The 19251-nt window shown below is 38.7% G+C and overlaps 1 protein-coding gene across 1 annotated transcript in view; it reads left to right on the plus strand.

Annotated features, from left to right (window-relative positions):
• LOC140468121 (tetraspanin-1-like) overlaps positions 1-11505 on the plus strand; it is a 53012-nt gene extending 41507 nt beyond the window's left edge. The window contains exons 9-10 of the mRNA XM_072564309.1: positions 1776-1859; positions 8808-11505. Coding sequence (XP_072420410.1) covers positions 1776-1859; positions 8808-8873 — 150 coding nt within the window. The 3' untranslated portion in view covers positions 8874-11505. The remainder of the gene's footprint in view (positions 1-1775; positions 1860-8807) is intronic.
• Positions 11506-19251: the final 7746 nt, after the last annotated feature.

The following is a 19251-nucleotide window of genomic DNA, read 5'->3' on the forward strand; positions in this document are numbered from 1 at the left end:
TCTGGTTATTCAGCTGAGTTCAATGACAGTAATGGAAAGAGAGAGAAAGAACGTGTAGTGTCATTCACTACCATAGGATGTCCCAAAGTGTCTCACAGTCAATAAATTACTGATTGAGATGTAGTCACTGTTAGTAAGCAGATAAAGTAGCAGACACTTCACAAAAACAAACTCCCCCCCAAAAAAACATGAAATAAAGATTGGTTAACTTTGTTTTAGTGCTGGTGAAGGAGAAGTGTTATCCATTTCCCTGGTCAAACAGAGACATAGGATCTTTTACAAAATCTTTGCGGACAGGCTTACATTTAAGATCTTGTCCAAATGATGTTACCCAAGACAAGGCACATTCCCCTAAACCAGTGCTTCCAAAACCAGTTATTCACCTTATCTATACTCCTCATGATTTTATAAACCTCTATAAGGTCACCACTCAACATCCTATGCTCCTATGTTTGTGAGGCCTCTTCGAGAGGTCTGTGTTCAGTTCTTATTGCTATGTTATGGGGAGGATATTATTAAGCTGTACATCCTCAACATAATGTCCCAACTCCTATACTCAAAGGTCTAAGCAATGAGACAAGCATGCTAAGGCCTTCTTAAGCCCCTATCTATATGTGATGCAAATTTCAAAGAGTTATGTATCTGAATCCCGAAGTCTCTCCATTCTACAACACTATCCATGGCCCTACTTTTAATTGTGTAAGTCCTGTCCTTGTTTGTTTCACTAAAATGCAATACCTTACACTTATCCAAATTAAATTCCATCAGCCAATCTTTAGCCCATTGACCCAATTGATCAAGATCTCTTTATAATCTTAGATAAACTTCTTCACTGTCCACTATACCACCAATTCTTGTGTCATCCACAAACTTACAAACTGTGCTGTTGAGTCACAGTTTTGAACTGAATCAAGATCTACTTCCTAAACAAAAAAATCATGAGGTGTGGGGTGTCGCTGGTGGTGGTGATGGTGGGGGTGGGGTGGAAGAGAGGTGAACAGCATTTATTGCCCATCCTTAGTTGCATCTTGAGAAGATGGTAGCGAGCAGCCTTGAAGCGCTGCAATCCATTTGGTGTAGGTAGACCCAAAGTGCCTTTAGGGAGAAAGTTTTAGGATTTTGACCAGATGACAGTGAAGAAATGGCAATATATTTCCAAGTCAGGATAATGAGTAGCTTGCAAGGATATTTACAGGTTCTTGGTGTGCCTATTTCTGCATTTGCCCTTCTACATGGTAGTGGTCATGGATTTGGAAGGTTCTGTTGCACATGTATTTTAAGTAACAAGAAATCCCAATCATAATGGAAGGGAAGCTTCCTCTACCTGTCCCATATTCCAACCTGTCCTACCACAACCCCCACCCAGAAATTTGGGTAAAACTCAAAGATATCCAACTATTTAAAGACACTTGTGAAATACAATGTGACTGCTTTTACCAAGAGTAGAAGTTGGTCCTGTCCTGAGCTGAGTGAAAGGAACAAGAGTGTGACCTCCGACAAAGGTCAATACAGGTTGAATCCTCTGAGTTTCTGCTGCCTTTATTGGCCATGTGTCTCTGATATGCTGCTGTGATTTGCCAAAGCTCAATTATTTCAGTGATCCTTGGATTTGGAACAAACCTACCTGCACGTGCCACAGTGGCAAAAGAAATGCATTCTTGCTGTAACGTCAGACACTTGATGTCACTGTAGAATTTCTGGGCTCATAACTTTTGAGAAGAAATGTAAGAAATCAAAAACAAAAGATTGTATATAATTTTTTAAATTGTTTTCAGGGTTGCTACGACTCACTTCTTCACTTTCTGAAGACCAAAACCAAGATTCTTGGTATCGTGGCTTTGGGAATTTGTGTGCTGGAGGTAATGTATTACGTAGCACATACAGCACAGAAACTGGCCATTCAGTCTAACCTAGGGTCCATGGTTTATGCCCCCTACTTTCTACCTTTAAGCACCTAAATCTATCATTGTAATGTTCTTCATTACATTCTCCCTCAAATGCTATTTTTAGCTTTCCCTTAAATGCAGCTGCACTATTCACTACAGCCACTCCCTGTGGAAGCAAGTTCCTGCATTCTCATCTCCCTCTGGGTAAAGACTTTACTTTTGAACTCTCTATTGGATTTATGGGTGACTCTCCTATTTTGCTAGTTTCCAGCTATGCTCTTCCCCTCAACGGGAAATATTCATTTGTATCCAGCTTATTAAAATGTTTCATCATTTTAAAGATCTCTGTCAGGTCACCCCTCTGCTTTATTTTTTCAAACCAGAAAGAGACCCTATCATCCTCTGATATGTAAACCCTCATATTTTTGGTATCTTCCCTGCAAATCTTCTCTGCACACTGTCAAGTGCCTCAATATCCTTTTTATTATATGATATCCAGAACTGCACACAGTAAGTGTTATTGAAGTAAGGTTCATTACAGATTTAGTATAAAGTTTCACTGTTTTTTAATTCTACTCTATTTTATACCCGAACTTTGAATATTTATAATGGAAATGATGACAGCATTTATAAATTTATAAGGGTTAAATTATGAAAGGGTTAAATTAAGTTTACACTCTATTAAATAACAAGAATAAAGTGCTAGATGATGAAAGGTATTGATGAAGGAGGTCGAGAAAAATCATTTCCTGTGATCATGGAGTCAGAATAAAAAATGTATCCTTAAATAAAAACAAAATACTGTGGATGCCAAAGATCTGAAATAAAAACAGTGAGAGACATTAAGCTCATGTAGCATCATTTGTAGAGAGAGAAACAGAGTTGACATTTCAAGTTGATATAATATGTATGAAAAAGACCTAAAATTGAATATTTCCAATACTTTCAATTTCTATTTCAACATTTACTTTAAAATAGAGCTTGCCTACCCAGGGTGATGTCTGAAAGAAATTCTTCACCCACAGGGTTCTGAAAATTTGAAAATCTCTCCCACAAAAAGCTGTTGAGGCTGGCTGTGTAGTCAAACGAAAATGTCAAAACTGAGAATGATAAGTTTTTGATGGATAAGGATGTGAAAGATTACAGACCCAAGGTGGGTCTGTAATTTTTGCTTCAGCAGCAGGAAGAGTGGGAGCATCGACAAGGGGGCTGACGGGAAGGTGAGTCGCTGATTTAAATACTTACCTTATGACTAGGCAGAGGACACACTGAGCAGGAGCGGACATGGGACAGCTGAGTAAATATTTGGGTGGTTGTGTTACCCAAAACATTACTTAGGTAGTGTCTCCCACCCATCCTCCTGCTCTCACCAAAACAAAGGTTCTGTGCGCCGGATTGGTAAGTTTTTTTGTATTCTTTATTTTTCTAGTCTCTTTGGGAATTTAGAATAGTGGGAATGGAGATTAGGGCAGTTGAATGTTCCTCCTGCAGAATGTGGGCGATAAGGGCCACCAGTAGTGTCCCTGAGGACTTCATTTGCAGGAAGTGCACCCAATTCCAGCTCCTTGAAAACCGCATTAGGGAATGGGAGCTGGAACTAACTGAACTTCGAACATTCGGAAGGTAGAGTGGGTTATTGAGAGGAGTTACAGGGAGTTAGTCACACCTCAGGTAAAAGAAGGCGGCAGATGGGTTACAGTCAAGGGACGGAAAGGGAACCAGCAGGCAGTGCAAGGTGCCCCTCTGGCCGTTCCCCTCAGTAACAAGTACACTGTTTTGAATACTAGGTGGGATGACTTACCAGCGGTAAGCTATAGGGTACAGGTTTCTGGCACAGAGTCTGTCTCTGTTCCTCAGAAGGGAAGGGGAAGAGGAGCAGAGCATTAGTCACTGGGGACTCCAAAGTTAGGCGGACAGATAGGAGGTTCTGTGGCAAAGAGAGACTCACTGTTAGTGTGTTACCTCCCAGGTACCAGGATTCGTGATCTCTCAGCTTGAGTTTTTGGGATCCTTGAGGGGGAGGGGAGCAGCCCCAAGTCATGGTAAGAACAGGGTTGGGGATTTAAGGCAGAAATTCAGAGAGCTAGGGTGGAGGCTTAGTGCTAGAACAAACAGAGTTGTTATCTCTGGTTTGTTGCCTGTGCCACATGCTAGCGAGGCAAGGAATAGGGAGAGAGAGGAGTTGAACACTTGGCTACAGGGATGGTGCAAAGGGAGAGTTTTGAATACCTGGATAATTGGGGCTCATTCTAGGGTAGGTGGGACCTCTACAAACAGGATGGTCTACACCTGAACTGGAGGGGTCTCGATATCCTGGGGGAGGGGGATGTTTGCTAATGCTCTTCAGGAGGGTTTAAACTAATTCAGCAGGGAATGGGAACGTAAATTGTTCCATTGTCCAGGAGGTTGAGAGTAGTGAGGTCAGAAATGAGGTTTCTAGGTTGCAAGAGTTCACTGGTAAGCAGGAAGGTGATCTGAAGTGTGTCTACTTCAATGCCAGGAGCAGCTGGAATAAGGTGGGTGAACCTGCAACATGGGTTGGTACCTGAGACTTCGATGTCGTCACCATTTTGGAGACATGGATAGAACAGGGAAGGGAAGAATGATTGTTGCAGGTTCCGGGATTTAGATGTTTCAGTAAGAACAGAGAAGATGGTAAAAGGTGGTGGTGGGGTGGGGCGGGGAGGGGGGGGGAGGGGGGAGGGGGGTGGGGGGGGGGGAGGGGGTTGGAGCAAGGTCAGTGTGACGGTGGCAGAAAGGACGTTTGAGGACTCGTCTACTGATGTAGTATGGGCTGAGGTTAGAATCAGGAAAGGAGAGCTCATCCTGTTGGGAGTTTTCTATAGGCCTCTGCATAGTTCCAGAGATAGAGAGGAAAGGATAGCAAAGATGATCCTGGATAGGAGAGAGAGTAACAGGGTAGTTGCTGTGGGGGACTTTAACTTTCCAAATATTGACTGGAAATAATATAGTTTGAGTACTTTAGATGAGTCAGCTTTTGTCCAACGTGTGCAGGCTGGTTTCCTGACACAGTGTAGACAAGCCAACAAGGGGTGAGACCACATTGGATTTGGTACTGGGTAATGAACCAGGCCAGGTGTTAGCTTTGGAGGTAGGTGAGCACTTTGGTGATGGTGACCACAATTCAGTTATGTGTACTTTAGTGATGGAAAGGGCTAGGTATATAATGCAGGGCAAGAGCTATTGCTGGGTGAAAGGCAGTTATGATGTGATTAGGCAAGATTTAGGATGCATTGGATGGGGAAGGAAACTGCAGGGGATGGGCACAATTGAAATGTGGAGCTTATTCAAGGAACAGCTACTGGGTGTCCTTGATAAGTATGTATCTGTCAGGCAAGGAGGAAGTAGTCGAGTGAGGGGGCTGTGGTTTACTAAAGAAGTTGAATCTCTTGTCAAGAGAAAGAAGAAGGCTTATGTTAAGATGAGAAATGAAGGCTCAGTTAGGGTGCTTGAGAGTTATAAGTTAGCCAGAAAAGATCTAAAGAGAGAGCTAAGAAGAGACAGGAGGGGACATGAGAAGTCATTTGCAGATAGGATAAAGAAAACCCGAAAGCTTTCTATAGGTATATCAGGAATAAAAGAATGACCGAAGAAAGAATAAGGCCAATCAAGGATAGTAGTGGAAAGTTGTGCGTGGAGTCCGAGGAGATAGGGGAAACACTAAATGAATATTTTTCCTCCGTATTCTCGCTGGAAAAAGACATTGTTGTTGAGGAGATAGTACTAGATGGGATTGAGGTTCACAAGGAGGAGGTGCTAGCAATTCTGGAGAGTATGAAAATAGATAGGTCCCTGGGCCGGATATGATTTATCTTAGGATTCTCTGGGAAGCCAGGGAGGAGATTGCAGAGCCTTTGGCTTTGATCTTTATGTTGTCATTATCAACAGGAATAGTGCCAGAAGACTGGAGGATAGCAAATGTTGTCCCCTTGTTCAAGAAGGAGAGTAGAGCCAACCCTGGTAATTATAGACCAGTAAGCCTTACTTCAGTTGTGGGTAAAGTATTGGCAAAAGTTATAAGAGATAGGATTTATAATCATCTACAGAGGAATAAGCTGATTAGGGATAGTCAACGTGGTTTTGTGAAGGGTAGGCCGTGCCTCACACCTTATTGACTTGTTTGAGAAAGTGACCAAACAGGTGGATGAGGGTAAAGTGGTTGATGTAGTGTATATGGATTTCAGTAAAGCATTTGATAAGGTTTCCCACAGTAGGCTATTGCACAAAATATGGAGGCATGAAATTGAGGGTGATTTCGCGGTGTGGATCAGACATTGGCTCGTTGAAAAAAGGCAGAGGGTAGTGGTTGATGGGAAATCTTCATCCTGGAGTTCAGTTACTCATGCTAGCCATCACCATCCAAGGAAAAAGGCTCTCACTGTCCACTCTATCTAACCCTCTGATTATCTTACATGTTTCAATTAAGTCACCTCTCAACCTTCTTCTCTCTAACGAAAACAGCCTCAAATCCCTCAGCCTTTCCTCATAAGACTATCCCTCCATACCGGGCAACATCCTAGTTACTCTCCTCTTAAACTCCATTTGCCAGTTTATGTACAGTGTACTGTAAGGATCTGTTTTGGGTCCACTGCTGTTTGTCATTTTTATAAATGACCTAGATGAGGACGTAGAAGGAGGGGTTAGTAAATTTGACGATGACACTAAGGTTGGTGGAGTTGTGGATAGTGCTGAAGGATGTTGCAAGTTACAGAGGGACATAGATAAACTGCAAAGCTGGGCTGAGAGGTGGCAAATGGAGTTTAATGTGGAAAAATGTGAGGTGATTCATTTTGGAAGGAGTAACAGGAATAAAGAGTACTGGGCTAATGGTAAGATTCTTTGCAGTGTAGAAGAGCAGAGAGATCTCTGTGGCCGTGGACATAGATCCCTGAATGTTTCCACCCAGGTTGATAGGGTTGTTAAGAAGGCATACAGTGAGTTAGCTTTTATTGGTAGAGGAATTGGGTTTCGGAGTCACACGGTCATACAGCAGCTCTACAACACTCTGGTGCGGTTTCATTTGGAGTATTGTATACAGTTCTGGTCACCGCATTATAGGAAGAATGTGGAAGCTTCGGAAAGGGTTCAGAGGAGAGTAACTAGGATGTTGCCCGGTATGGAGGGATAGTCTTATGAGGAAAGGCTGAGGGATTTGAGGCTGTTTTCGTTAGAGAGAAGAAGGTTGAGAGGTGACTTAATTGAAACATGTAAGATAATCAGAGGGTTAGATAGAGTGGACAGTGAGAGCCTTTTTCCTTGGATGGTGATGGCTAGCATGAGGGGACATAGCTATAAATTGAAGAGTGATAGATATAGGACAGAAGTAGTTTCTTTACTCAGAGTAGTGAGGGTGTGGAACACACTGCCTGCTACAGTAATAGATTCGCCAACTTTAAGGGCATTTAAATGGTCATTGGATAAACATATAGCTGAAAATGGAATAGTGTAGGATAGATAGGCATCAGATTGGTTCCACAGGTTGATGCAACATCGAGGACCAAAGGGCCTTTACTGCACTGTAACGTTCTATGTGGGTAAATAGACACAGGTATTCCATTATCTAATTTTTTGGCTGAACAGACCTACTCATGTAATTATTATGTCATTTCCTTTTTATTTGATTTGATATGATATCCTGTATTAAATATCTGCTCAATGGGGAGTGTTGAAATAACCTGTTCACTCTGGAAGGACAAAGCTGTCAGACAACAAAAAGCTGTGAAGGCCTTGCCAATAAGGAAAATTGCTTGATATCCTATTTTACATTCTGTGTAATACCCCAAAATATAGACTATGTTGCAATAGTATCAGCAATTAAATAACTTGACAATTAACAACACAATAAAATAATTGCCGTTAACCAGGATTTTTCTTTAAAATTAATACTTATTTCAGGATAGTAAGAGAGTAAACTACATTCTTTCTGCCACTCCTGTATATTGATCCTCCTGGTCACTGCAGACCTTCCCCTGCTCTGCCCCTCTGAGTGGAGCCAAGGCACTGCTGCCCAAAGTCTGCAGCAAGAAATCTCTATTCTTCAGGCTTCAGAATACCTGCTTGAGCTGCAGATTGTTCCTGGCCACATTGTAAAGTAAAGCAAAGTCACCATAGCCCCAGAAGACCACAGTTTCATTGGAAGAGATGACTAGTGGTGGTTTAACCTGAGGGTCACCATGTCTCAGGTGAGGGGAAAGGTTGAGAAGGTGGGACTTTCATGGTAATCTCAGCTGGTGCACGAATTGAACCCATGCTGATGGTGTCACTGCATCATAAACTAGCCAACTGGGCTAACTGACTCCCACCAGGAGATACAGGCCCATCCTATTTAATCGAATCAGTGACCACAATATATGCACTGAAGTCACTAGCACTCATGGAGTTGTTGAGATCCCTCTCATGTTTATAGTTGATAAACAATGCTGTCCGGTCCTATTAATATTCAAAGGGGTTATAATTATCTAAAATAATAAATGTTGAGTTTGATTTACTTGCTTTGGTTTATGAGCAAATTCCTATCTGCAAGTTTGTGTTTACATAATCCTTCTGAATCATACAGTTGTACTTCTCCGACTGAGATGTAGTTTGCCTTGAATTATGCAAAGGTTCTACCATTTTAATTCTTTGTGAAATTATCTTTAACTGTTTGAATATCCAAATTAGTGCATGCAGCTCAATGGTTTATGGGAAAATGGCACACCAATCATGTCAGGTCAATGTAGGTTTAAAAAATGTACAGGCAATATTCCTCAGCACGGGATCCCCCTGGATTTCAGAGGTATTTAAGATATAATGTGTTACGTTTTTTTTCTCCTTAATGTTTCCACTTTTTCATAATTGAAACAATGTGCAATGCTACAAATTAAATAATTGTATGCTGACTGTTCTTTTTCTTTTTTACAGATAGGGGCAATGGCAGCATCCATGATAATGTACTGTCAAATCAGAAAAGAGGAAAAGAGCGTATGAATATGGAAAAGGAATTACATACTTGGCATTTAACTTTACAATTTGTGTTTCTTTAAATTGCATTGGTTTAATATTAGACAAAAGAATGTTTGTTGCCAATAAACTAGAAAGCTTCACAATGCCTATCTATTAATGTACAACATGTGCACAGGATGTCAGTGGAACAAGAATGTGATCTCTTCCAGCCATGATCCCATTTTTATTAAGGTTTCCTAATATCTGGGTTTTGGACTGACAGTCTCATTTTCTCAGTAGAATGGAATTATGTAAACCATTACAACGTAGTGACATTTATTATTGTAATCTTTAATACTTATAATTAATTTTTAATATTAGCAAAGTCAATCTCAGATACCTAATTTCGCCCCTCCATTTTTTTGACTTGACCTTGAACAAAGATAGCAAATCCAGCTATAACTAAAATCTGCTTCCCTGTTTCCATCAAGAAAATAATTAAAGATGTAGAATAAAAAGACTGGAGCCTGCACTTAGCAAATTGTCCATTATGGTAATTGTCTCATTTCATTAAAATAAGTGGGGAAACCAGACATTTCTAGAAGACATTACATCAGCAGTGTTCATCTTAGATAACTTTGCGTCTGATACAATTCAAATGGGTTAGATAGGATTTGCACTAGAACACAAAAATGAATTGAAATTTGGCTATTTTTTGGGTGCTGGATAAACTCCTAAATATTCTGTGACAAGCTAGAAGCACAAAACACATTTCCTTCTAAAAGTGCATTGTTCACCATATTGGATAAGATTGCTGTGCTGACAGCTGGAATGTATTTTAGGAACGAGAACATTCAAATTTATTTATTTAAATTAATGCCCTTTGCTTCTTACATGACTTGTTCTTAATTGTTAAATGCCCTGCTGTTTCACCCGTCTCATATTGAACTTGTACAGCATTTAGTAATAACTGGCAGGAATGCTCCTATATTTACCTGACTAAGGAGACACAAGCAGCAGTCTTACATCACTCCCAATCCTACATTTGAGACAATAAAGGAAGCCCAACTCCATCAGCTTTGGATCACATTCTAAACCAGCACTCACCTTCTCTCCTCCTCATGTATCTAAGCTTGATCATCAGCAATGTTTTACCTGGCCAGATAACTGTTACTCTCTGTAGCACATTCATCCATAGCCCAGTATCAGCATGTACTTGAACTTCTAGCTCAAAGTCTTTTAAGCAAAACAAGAACATTCCTCAGACTGTTACAGGTCATCAGATTCCTTTCCACATGAAGAGCAGCATAATATGCTAATAGTTCACACATTCTACAAACAGGTTTCATATGAGTTAGTTTAGTTCTAGATTTGCTTATCACTATTCAGGGCAGATGAGACAAAAATAATTGATAGTCCTGATAGAAAATATCTACTAGACAAACAAAATGTGGATTTTCTTTTGAGTCTTAAATGCAATGGAGGGTAACAATCATCAGTAAAAATCTTTTAAGAACTTTGCTTATATTGGAAAAAATAAAAACTATTAAAATTACATGTTGCTAACTACATGATAGTGATTATTGCAATGCCCACAATCAAACAAATATATTGTGTTGTATTAAATGTAAAATATTCATTTTTTCTGCAAAGATAAAAATTCTCTCCTACAATAATGCACTTTATACATTCTGAAGTTACAGGGGGCTAAGGGGTAGTGGGGGAAATGAGGGAAATGATATGCTCCCTGTCGAAGTTGTCCCTCCATAGAGTGATACATTCCAACCATAGTGCTGGGTGAGCTGGATGACTTCTAAGAACTGCATGCAACTGTGCAACTACTGCCTTCTGAGACCAACATTCAAGTTCAAAAGCTTTTACAGAATATAGAATGGAAAATGAATGACAGCTGTGCCCTCTCAAAACAGTTAGAAATATTACTAATTTGGCTAGAAGGATGCAGCTCAATACGTTTCCCAAACATGGTTTGTCACTTCTTAAAAGTTTGCAGCAAATTCAAATTGATACAGAGAAAATTATTTCTATCTAAACAACTTGACTATCAATAGGTTGAGAAAGGGGTACTTTCATAACACTGAAGTCCATCTGTGGATTACTGAATAAAGTAGCTGAAAATGCAGTTGTGAAAGACAGAATATCATCTGACCTGGTTCTCAAATGCAGATAAATACTGCTGTGGAAAAAATAGATTAATCATCAATAGTGACTTTAAAAATACATGAGTTTAGTTTTGTTTGACGTATGTACAGAGATGTTATAACTTAATTTACGTCTTGCTTAAGCAATCCCAGAGTTAAATCCGATTTTTTTCTTTGATGTTATTAGGAGCTGCAGGTTTATTACAGGAAACAAATGTTTCATGTTTGGAAAAGGCAGTGTATTGATACAGTAATACTCTCCTGCTCAAAAATAAATGATGTTATGTGGTTCCAAATTAAGAATGCAAAGAAATGTTACGTGATAAGACACAAAGTTTTTAAATTTGAAAATTATTCAAGAAAAGGAATTATAAAGTTCAAGTAGAATCTTTTAGGAAGTAACAGACTTTTTTTTAAAAAGAATAAATCTTCTGATTGTATTTTTAATATTCACAGTTCTGTATTCACCTGCTATAGTTTCCGAATTATATTTGACAATAAATGATTATCTGAATATATATGTAGTTTACTTATTTTATTTTCATTTTCTAGTTTCACAGGAAAGTTGTGACTGATGCTGATTTTAAATCCCTAAACTCTATTCTAACTATCTAGTTTTCCAAATATCAGCAGTGTGTGACTTTTGCACAGAATCACAAATGAGCCCAACTGGTGATTCCCAATTGTGCAGAAGTATTTTTTTCACCTCTGCCTTGAACTCAGCTACTGCACCAGGGGTTCATTATGGGGTGGTGCCCTGCAGCATAGGAATTCCTTTCCCATTTTAATGAAAGGTCATTAAACTGAAGTGATAATTCGGTTTCTCTCTGCAGATGTTGTCTCATCTGAGTATTATGTGCATGGCTGGAATGGACACAGAGGGTGTAGCTGATCCTTAGTGTGTCTATGCACCTCATCCTCTAGCCAGCTCACTCAAATGACACACAAGGGCTAGAAACCATGAGTACTTGGCTCTTTCATTAACTGCAGAGGCTGCACCCTATGGCAGGACACTTATTATATGGCAATGGCCACCACCATCCTGAGACTAAAGTGTGCCCCACACGTTAAGTTTGCACAAAGATACTTAGTGGACTTAGTTAAAAGCACATACATTAAGTATTATCACTAATTGGAAGCACTGTAGAAACAAAATCTAGAAATTCATGCATACATTTATTTAGTAAAAAGCCTGGTAACACAGTGGATGTGGAACATTATTGCAAAGGTTTGCCAACATGTCTTACTTAGCACAAACTATTGAAGTGTCAAACAATGAAATGTTACTGGATTGAAAATCCAGAGGCTTGAACTCATGATCTAGAAATATATGCTCAAATGATTCAGTATAGCTGGGGGAATTTAAATTCAACAAATAAAATACATTTGGAATAAAATGTGAGTTATCAGTAATGGTAATTATGCAACTACTGGATTGCCATTAAATGCTCATTAATTACCTTTAGTGAGGAAAATTTCTGCTGCGCCGACCTCATCTTACCTTAACTCCAGAGACACGGCAATATGATTGACTCTTAACTACATCTCTGAAATGACCCAACAAGTCACTCATTTGTATTCAAGCAACAGTTCACCACCATCCTTTCAGGAGCAATTGGGAATTAGCAATGAATCCTGACATTACCAGGGACACAAGCATCACAAAATACTAACAAGTGTAAAGGCTTCTGAAAAGGGCAAGAACAGCCCTTCAGACATACTTTCAGATATAAATCATTGATGAATCTTGTATACCATTTTAATGCCCCCAAACCATGATACTTTCAAAGCAGAGAAGAAAAAGAAAACTGAATCCAATAGAGAAAAACCTTTGGCAAATTTCTTTAGTCCAGCGAAACTGAGCACAGTAGTTCACAGCTTATTATAATATCAGCTGATTAGCAATATAGTTCCTGTAATTGAAAATGTTCCTTTTCTGAAACTCAAGTTCCCTTTAAAGAATTATAATGACTCCACATTTATCAACTATTAGTAGTTTATTTTCCAGAAATTGATAATGCTTTCTGAGAAATTTTACCTCCTAGTAACTCACGTTCTTTTGATCAGCCTGATATGAGTCCTCCAATTCCTAACCATTTTAGATCATTTGCAAAATTGACTGTCCAATTAATCATGTATTCTCCAAGTCTGCATTTCTATAAAGTCTAGAAATTCATACTAGAGCATGGCAATGATCTTCAAAATGGCCTCCCGGTTGCACATTATTTGACACACTGGTCTATGAAGTTCCCGGAGAGGTCAAATGAGTTGCGCTTTTGAATGGTTGTAAAAGATCCCAAGGCACTGTTCTGAAGAAAGGAAGATCACCCCCCACCAACATTATCTCTAGTCCCTTGAAAAAAAATACATAAGGCTTATATTTGATAAGATACGTAAAACAAAAGGTAGATAAATGAAGTTAAGGTACATGACAACAATGATCTAATTAAAGGTTGCAGCATATAAAAGATACAAATCACACAACACCAGGTTATAGTATAAGAGGTTTATTTGGAAGCACTATCTTTCAAAGCGCGTTGTCAACCACCTGATGAAGGAGCAGCGCTTCGGAAGCTAGTGCTTCCAAATAAACATGTTGGATTATAACCTGGTGTTGTGTGATTTTTAACTTTGTCCACCCCAGTCCAACACCGGCACCTCCAAAGCATGTAAAAGAGGATGAGTAGCTTTTTGCCACTCCTATGCTGACCCTGGCTGGGGTGCGGTTACATTTTCTCACCCAAGTTGGCAATGCAAATTTAAATGATTGCAGTTGGCAGTTTACTGACTGCGGGAGGAGCTGAGCTGAATCTGATCCTGTTCAGTTTACTCACGTCCATTATAGGGCTATTAGTGTTACAATCAGCTGAGAGTCAAATAGTTCCCCTCTTTTCCCACTCCTAATTTGACAGCAATAGGTTTATTGAAAAGAATATTGTAAGGAAGATGTGGGTGTACTGTACCTTTTAAGAGAGTTAAAAGCAGCAGAACTATTGGACACAGCACCAAGTGTTCTCAATAAGGTAACAATGTAAAACTTGGTCGAATAACTTGATTAGCTCGTTGCCTGAAGGCAAAAACAAATTCGAATTTGGCCAATCAGTTTAAATTATACTCTGAAAAATACCAAACTCCAATCCACTTTGAATTTAGTATATTGACAATCTTAAAAGCCAATGACATGATCATATGCTTTGGGGGGTATTAAGACTGGGGAAAATTGAACATTGAGAGGAGAACTGCCAAGCCCAGCATGTAAACAGACTGCTTGAAAAATAGCTCTTTTAAAAGGTACCTTTCAATCAGTAAACTGTGACACAGAAATCCCTAAGAAGAAAAGAAGACACAAGAAGATCCAAATGGAAGAACCGAAAGTTGCCTGGTTTTGAGATAAGAAGTGTTATTTTGTAAATCTTAATTGGGAGTCTTATCGGATTAGTGTTATAGAAGGGAAGATAAAAGATAGATTAGAGTAAGAACTTGTACATTGTTGTTAGTTAATTATTCTCTGTTATACTTTAAGAAATAAAGTTGTTAATTTTTACTTTAAATAGTTCTTGGCCACTTGAATTTTTACAGATTATTGCAAAGGATAAATCTTTTCTGTGTTGCTGGTTTTAAATTAAGTAGGAGGGTTTAACCTGTGTCATGACAATATGTTTGCTAATTTAGTGAGTAGTTAATTATTGAGTTGTGATCATAACAAAATGCAATCAGATTAGTTTCCTTGGCTTTCTTTTAAAAAAAGGATTGTTTTTATTGTATTGAACCAAGTCTAAGTAAAATAATTTAAAAAGGCTCCAACTTTTGTGTGACATGTACTCAAAATCCATACCCAGAAAAATAGATTTAACCATAAGAAGGTAGATTAAGCAAGTTAGGACCTAGTAAAATCAAAGGGTACACATCTTTTGTAGGTTGGTGGCTTGGCTGTTTCAGTTTAAACTTGGTGATCCCATTGCTTTCAGTGTTGAGTCAGTGTGCTGTTTCACTTCAACACACAAAGGTAGGCTTAACACATGATCATCTCTCTAAAACTGACCAGCAACTCAAATATGGTAAATGTATTCTAGTTGCCTGCTTTATGTGGTGGGATTATGTCTGAACCCTTTCCTTTGATAGCCAGAGTCCCATTGTTCAAGTGATCATATCTAATGGTTTGCCTCCACCTAAGTGAGTACTTAGCTGATTGGCTGGATGCTTTGACAGTGGTGTAGGAGATGGTCCCATTCATATTCCTTCAAGGCGATTTTTCTTGGTATGTTTTTGTCTCGACTTCAGTGGGGTTGGAATGCGGAAGGTGCAGTGATATAAATGTGCTGCCTGTTTGGCTGTGATCCCAATGAAATGTAGCTTTATACTTTTTAATTAAGGGCTTCCAGCCAGTACATTTAAAATCTTTATTTCTATATATGAAACATGGCTTCACAACAGTGACCTTATTGCCATATTAAGAAAAGTGTCTTGTGTGAGAGCTTGCTGGTGGCCACCTTTGGACTTGTCTATCGAGATCATAAGATGATAGACTGACGTAAAATGAAGACACAAAGACAGCTACCAATGAAGTGAGCATTAGCAAACAGCAGGTTCTGCTTTGTTCTTTGCATTCATCTCCTTGGTGAACCTGATGCTTGACTTAATGCAGGCAACAATGCCTCCTTGAAGGGCAAATTTACAAAGTATGCAACACACAACAATCTTTGACACCTCGGTTGTGCTGCTTTGCAGGATCTCTCGGATTTATCCGAATAAATGAAACATTAATAATTCAATGCACCACGATCTGCTAAGTGACTATACATTCAAAGTTAATTTGGTGTCTTTCGGATTTTATGAATGATAATTTTAAAGAATAGTCTTTATCTAGGGTGTAGGTTTGCTCGCTGAGCTGTAGGTTTGATATCCAGATGTTTCATTACCTGGCTAGGTAACATCATCAGTGGCAACCTCCAAGTGAAGCCAAGTTGTTGTTTCCTGCTTTCTATTTATATGTTTGTCCTGGATGGGGTTCCTGGGGTTTGTGGTGATGTCATTTCTTGTTCGTTTTCTGAGGGGTTGATAGATGGAATCTAGATCTATGTTTGTTTCTGGCGTTGTAATTGGAGTGCCAGGCCTCTAGGAATTCTCTGGCATGTCTTTGCTTAGCCTGTCCCAGGATAGATGTGTTGTCTCAGAAAAAATGGTGGTTTTTTTCATCTGTGTGTAGGGCTACGAGGGAGAGAGGGTCATGTCTTTTTGTGGCTAGCTGGTGTTCGTGCATCCTGGTGGCTAACTTTCTTCCTGTTTGTCCTACGTAGTGTTTGGTGGCAGTCCTTGCATGGAATTTTGTAGATGACGTTGGTTTTGTCCATGGGTTGTACTGGGTCTTTTGAGTTTGTTAGCTTTTGTTTGAGAGTGCTGGTGGGTTTGTGTGCCACTAGGATTCTGAGGGGTCTTAGTAGTCTGGCTGTCATTTCTGAGACTTCTTTGACGTATGGTAAGGTGGTTAGGGTTTCTGGCTGTGTTAGGTCTGCTTGTAGTGGTTTGTTCCTGAGGAATCTGCGGACTGTATTTTTTGAGTATCCGTCCTTCTTCACAAACCTTGCAATAGTCTTTATCGTTCAGGAACTATCTTCAAACTTGCTTTTTCTGGACAAGTATCTGGAGGATGGTGGAATGCTATAGAGAAATTCAGAAAGCTGCTCATTGATTACACATAAGCCTAGATATAGGCACCAGATAAGGAAACATTACATGGTAAAATGAGATTATAGTGACTAGAAGAAAGTGAGTATGAATATAAGCTATCACCTAGACTATACTAAAGAAAATGACAGATCTGATTTTCATCTCAACTCCACATTTCCACCTACTCCCATGTCCCCTGACTTCCGTGTTAGTCAAAAATCTATTTACCTCAGCCTTAAACATATTCAATGACCCTACTTCCACTGCTCTTTGGGAAAGAGTTCCAAATACTCATGATCCTCTGATGGAAAAAATTCCTCTGTCCCTTCTTGTTTTGCCCGTAAAGGGAAATTAAATTAATTACATCTCTTAAGATATATGGAAAGCTGGATTACTTATGTCTGTAGGTAACTACTGATATTTTGAAATGATCTCGAAGCATAAAATATAAAGACCATTCTAACCATGAAGAATTTTGTCTGCAGATCTGTTTAGAGCATGTGACATAAATCCTCATAATTTTGTGTTATAAAGTGAAGAGGAAATGCAATCTTATCAGAGTTTCATGCACATTATCTGATGAGATTCTTGTGCATGAGTATCAGTGAGAGGATACAGGCAACTTCTGGTACATTCTGTCCTAATGGGCACCTGTCCATTGAGTATTCTATTTTCTTTCAAATCACACAAAAATAATCGGGATTCTCATGGGAGAATGAATTTAAAAGAAAAACAGTGGAAAAATTGTCATGAAGGTTCATAAAACCAAAATAGTAACAGAAAAACCTAGAAAAACAAGAGAGACTTGGTCCAGTACTTCTTCAAATAATCTTCCCTGTGTGTCTTAAATGGACTTTCAGATCTTGCTCAGTTGCTAGCAGGTTTGGTCACTCATTCTGTATGCAGACAAGAACTAAATTCAGCACCACACTGGCTGAAGTACAAGAATTAGACAAAATAACATCATGACATTAACATGGCCCTGAATCAATTCACAAACAAGCAGGTTTTTCTTGAGGTTCTGGATGTGAAATTAAACAGAGAAAGGATGTGTGGATATTTATTGTAAAATATTCTTGCATTTTTGTCACACTTTCTGATTAGTTACATTGATTTTGTGTCCAAATATTTTGCAATGCAAATCCAAAAATTGACCCATTTGACGCACTGTAGCATTTAGCAGTTGATTTGAATAATACTCACTGAAATGTGGCATTTATTTAAAATATCTTATTGTTATAATACCCTGAAAATATTAGAAGATAAATATCTATCACACTACATTATTAGTGCTTTTCATTTTCTTCTTCTTGCAGGACATTTCTATTGCTTAATTAACAAGACTTCCATTCAATGTTAAATCATTTCCGTCACAGTAATTATTCCAATAATATTCAATCCTGTTCCCAGCCATATATTCATCCAACTTTTTAAAAAGATTTTAATTAACAAGGGTAACTACTTTCTTTAATGCACATATCCACTAATATGTGGTGGTGGTGCAAGTAGATTTCATCTAATCTTGGATCTTACTTGAGGCCCACTGATGTTATAATATAATTTTTGGGTAAAAATCCAATTAAGTTATTTTACTTCTGCTCATTCGTCTCAGCATTTAAAACACCTATAAGTCTTTTTTTTCACAATATAACAGGTTCATTTTGTGAGCTTATTGCCTTAAGGCTTCAATTCACACAAACCTCCAATCAAACTCTTTTCTATTGTAAATGTTGGATCTCACAAGAACTACTTAGGATGCTACAACTGGACCGATTCATTGCCTGAATTCTCTGCACTGATATCCGTCTACATTACTGATGCCAAATGGAGAAGGGTGCCCATACAACATTGTATGCAGAGGAAGACTGGTTCAATCATGATAAACAGCTTAGGTTTATTAAATATTCCTTAATAGCCAATTACATTTTCTTGTGTGTCAGATGTAGTCTCTTAGCTCAACTTAAGAGCAAGTACAATTACTGCTACTGAGACATTCTTACACAAAACTTTTAACACCTCTCCCTAAACTCCTCCAAAACAATCCTTTATATCCTGAATTTAAAAAAAGACATGAAAGGCTTTTTCTTCTTACAGGCTGTGCTGTATGAGGCTGGATAAAGTTAAAAATCATACTACACCATGTTATAGTCCAACAGGCTTATTTAGAAGTATTAGTTTTCAGACCGCTGCTCCTTCAGGTAGCTGTGGAACAGGATCATATTACACAGAGCTTATAGCAAAAGATCTGAGTGTCATTCAAATGAAATGATATATTGAATAAACCTAGATTGCTTTTAAGCCTTTCATCTTTTAGAAAGAGTTGCAGGTTTCAGTTCATTAATATATAAACCCCAGAACCTCTTTCCAGTCACATTCTTGAGATAACTTAAGGTTTTATATTAAAAAATCTCAGCTCAGACAATTCATTAAAGGTATGAGGTTAGAGTTTGTCTATATCCCAATCTTGTGCCAGACTAGTTCTATTTCCTAAATAAAATGTTACATGGATTGACTGCTTGCACTGAGTGACTGCAGATTGTGTGCTTTTTGAACAAAATAGAATGTATCTGCAATTACAATTCTGTAAATGCAAATTC

This window comes from Chiloscyllium punctatum, chromosome 46 (genome assembly GCF_047496795.1).
Source record: "Chiloscyllium punctatum isolate Juve2018m chromosome 46, sChiPun1.3, whole genome shotgun sequence".
Lineage (NCBI taxonomy): Eukaryota > Metazoa > Chordata > Chondrichthyes > Orectolobiformes > Hemiscylliidae > Chiloscyllium > Chiloscyllium punctatum.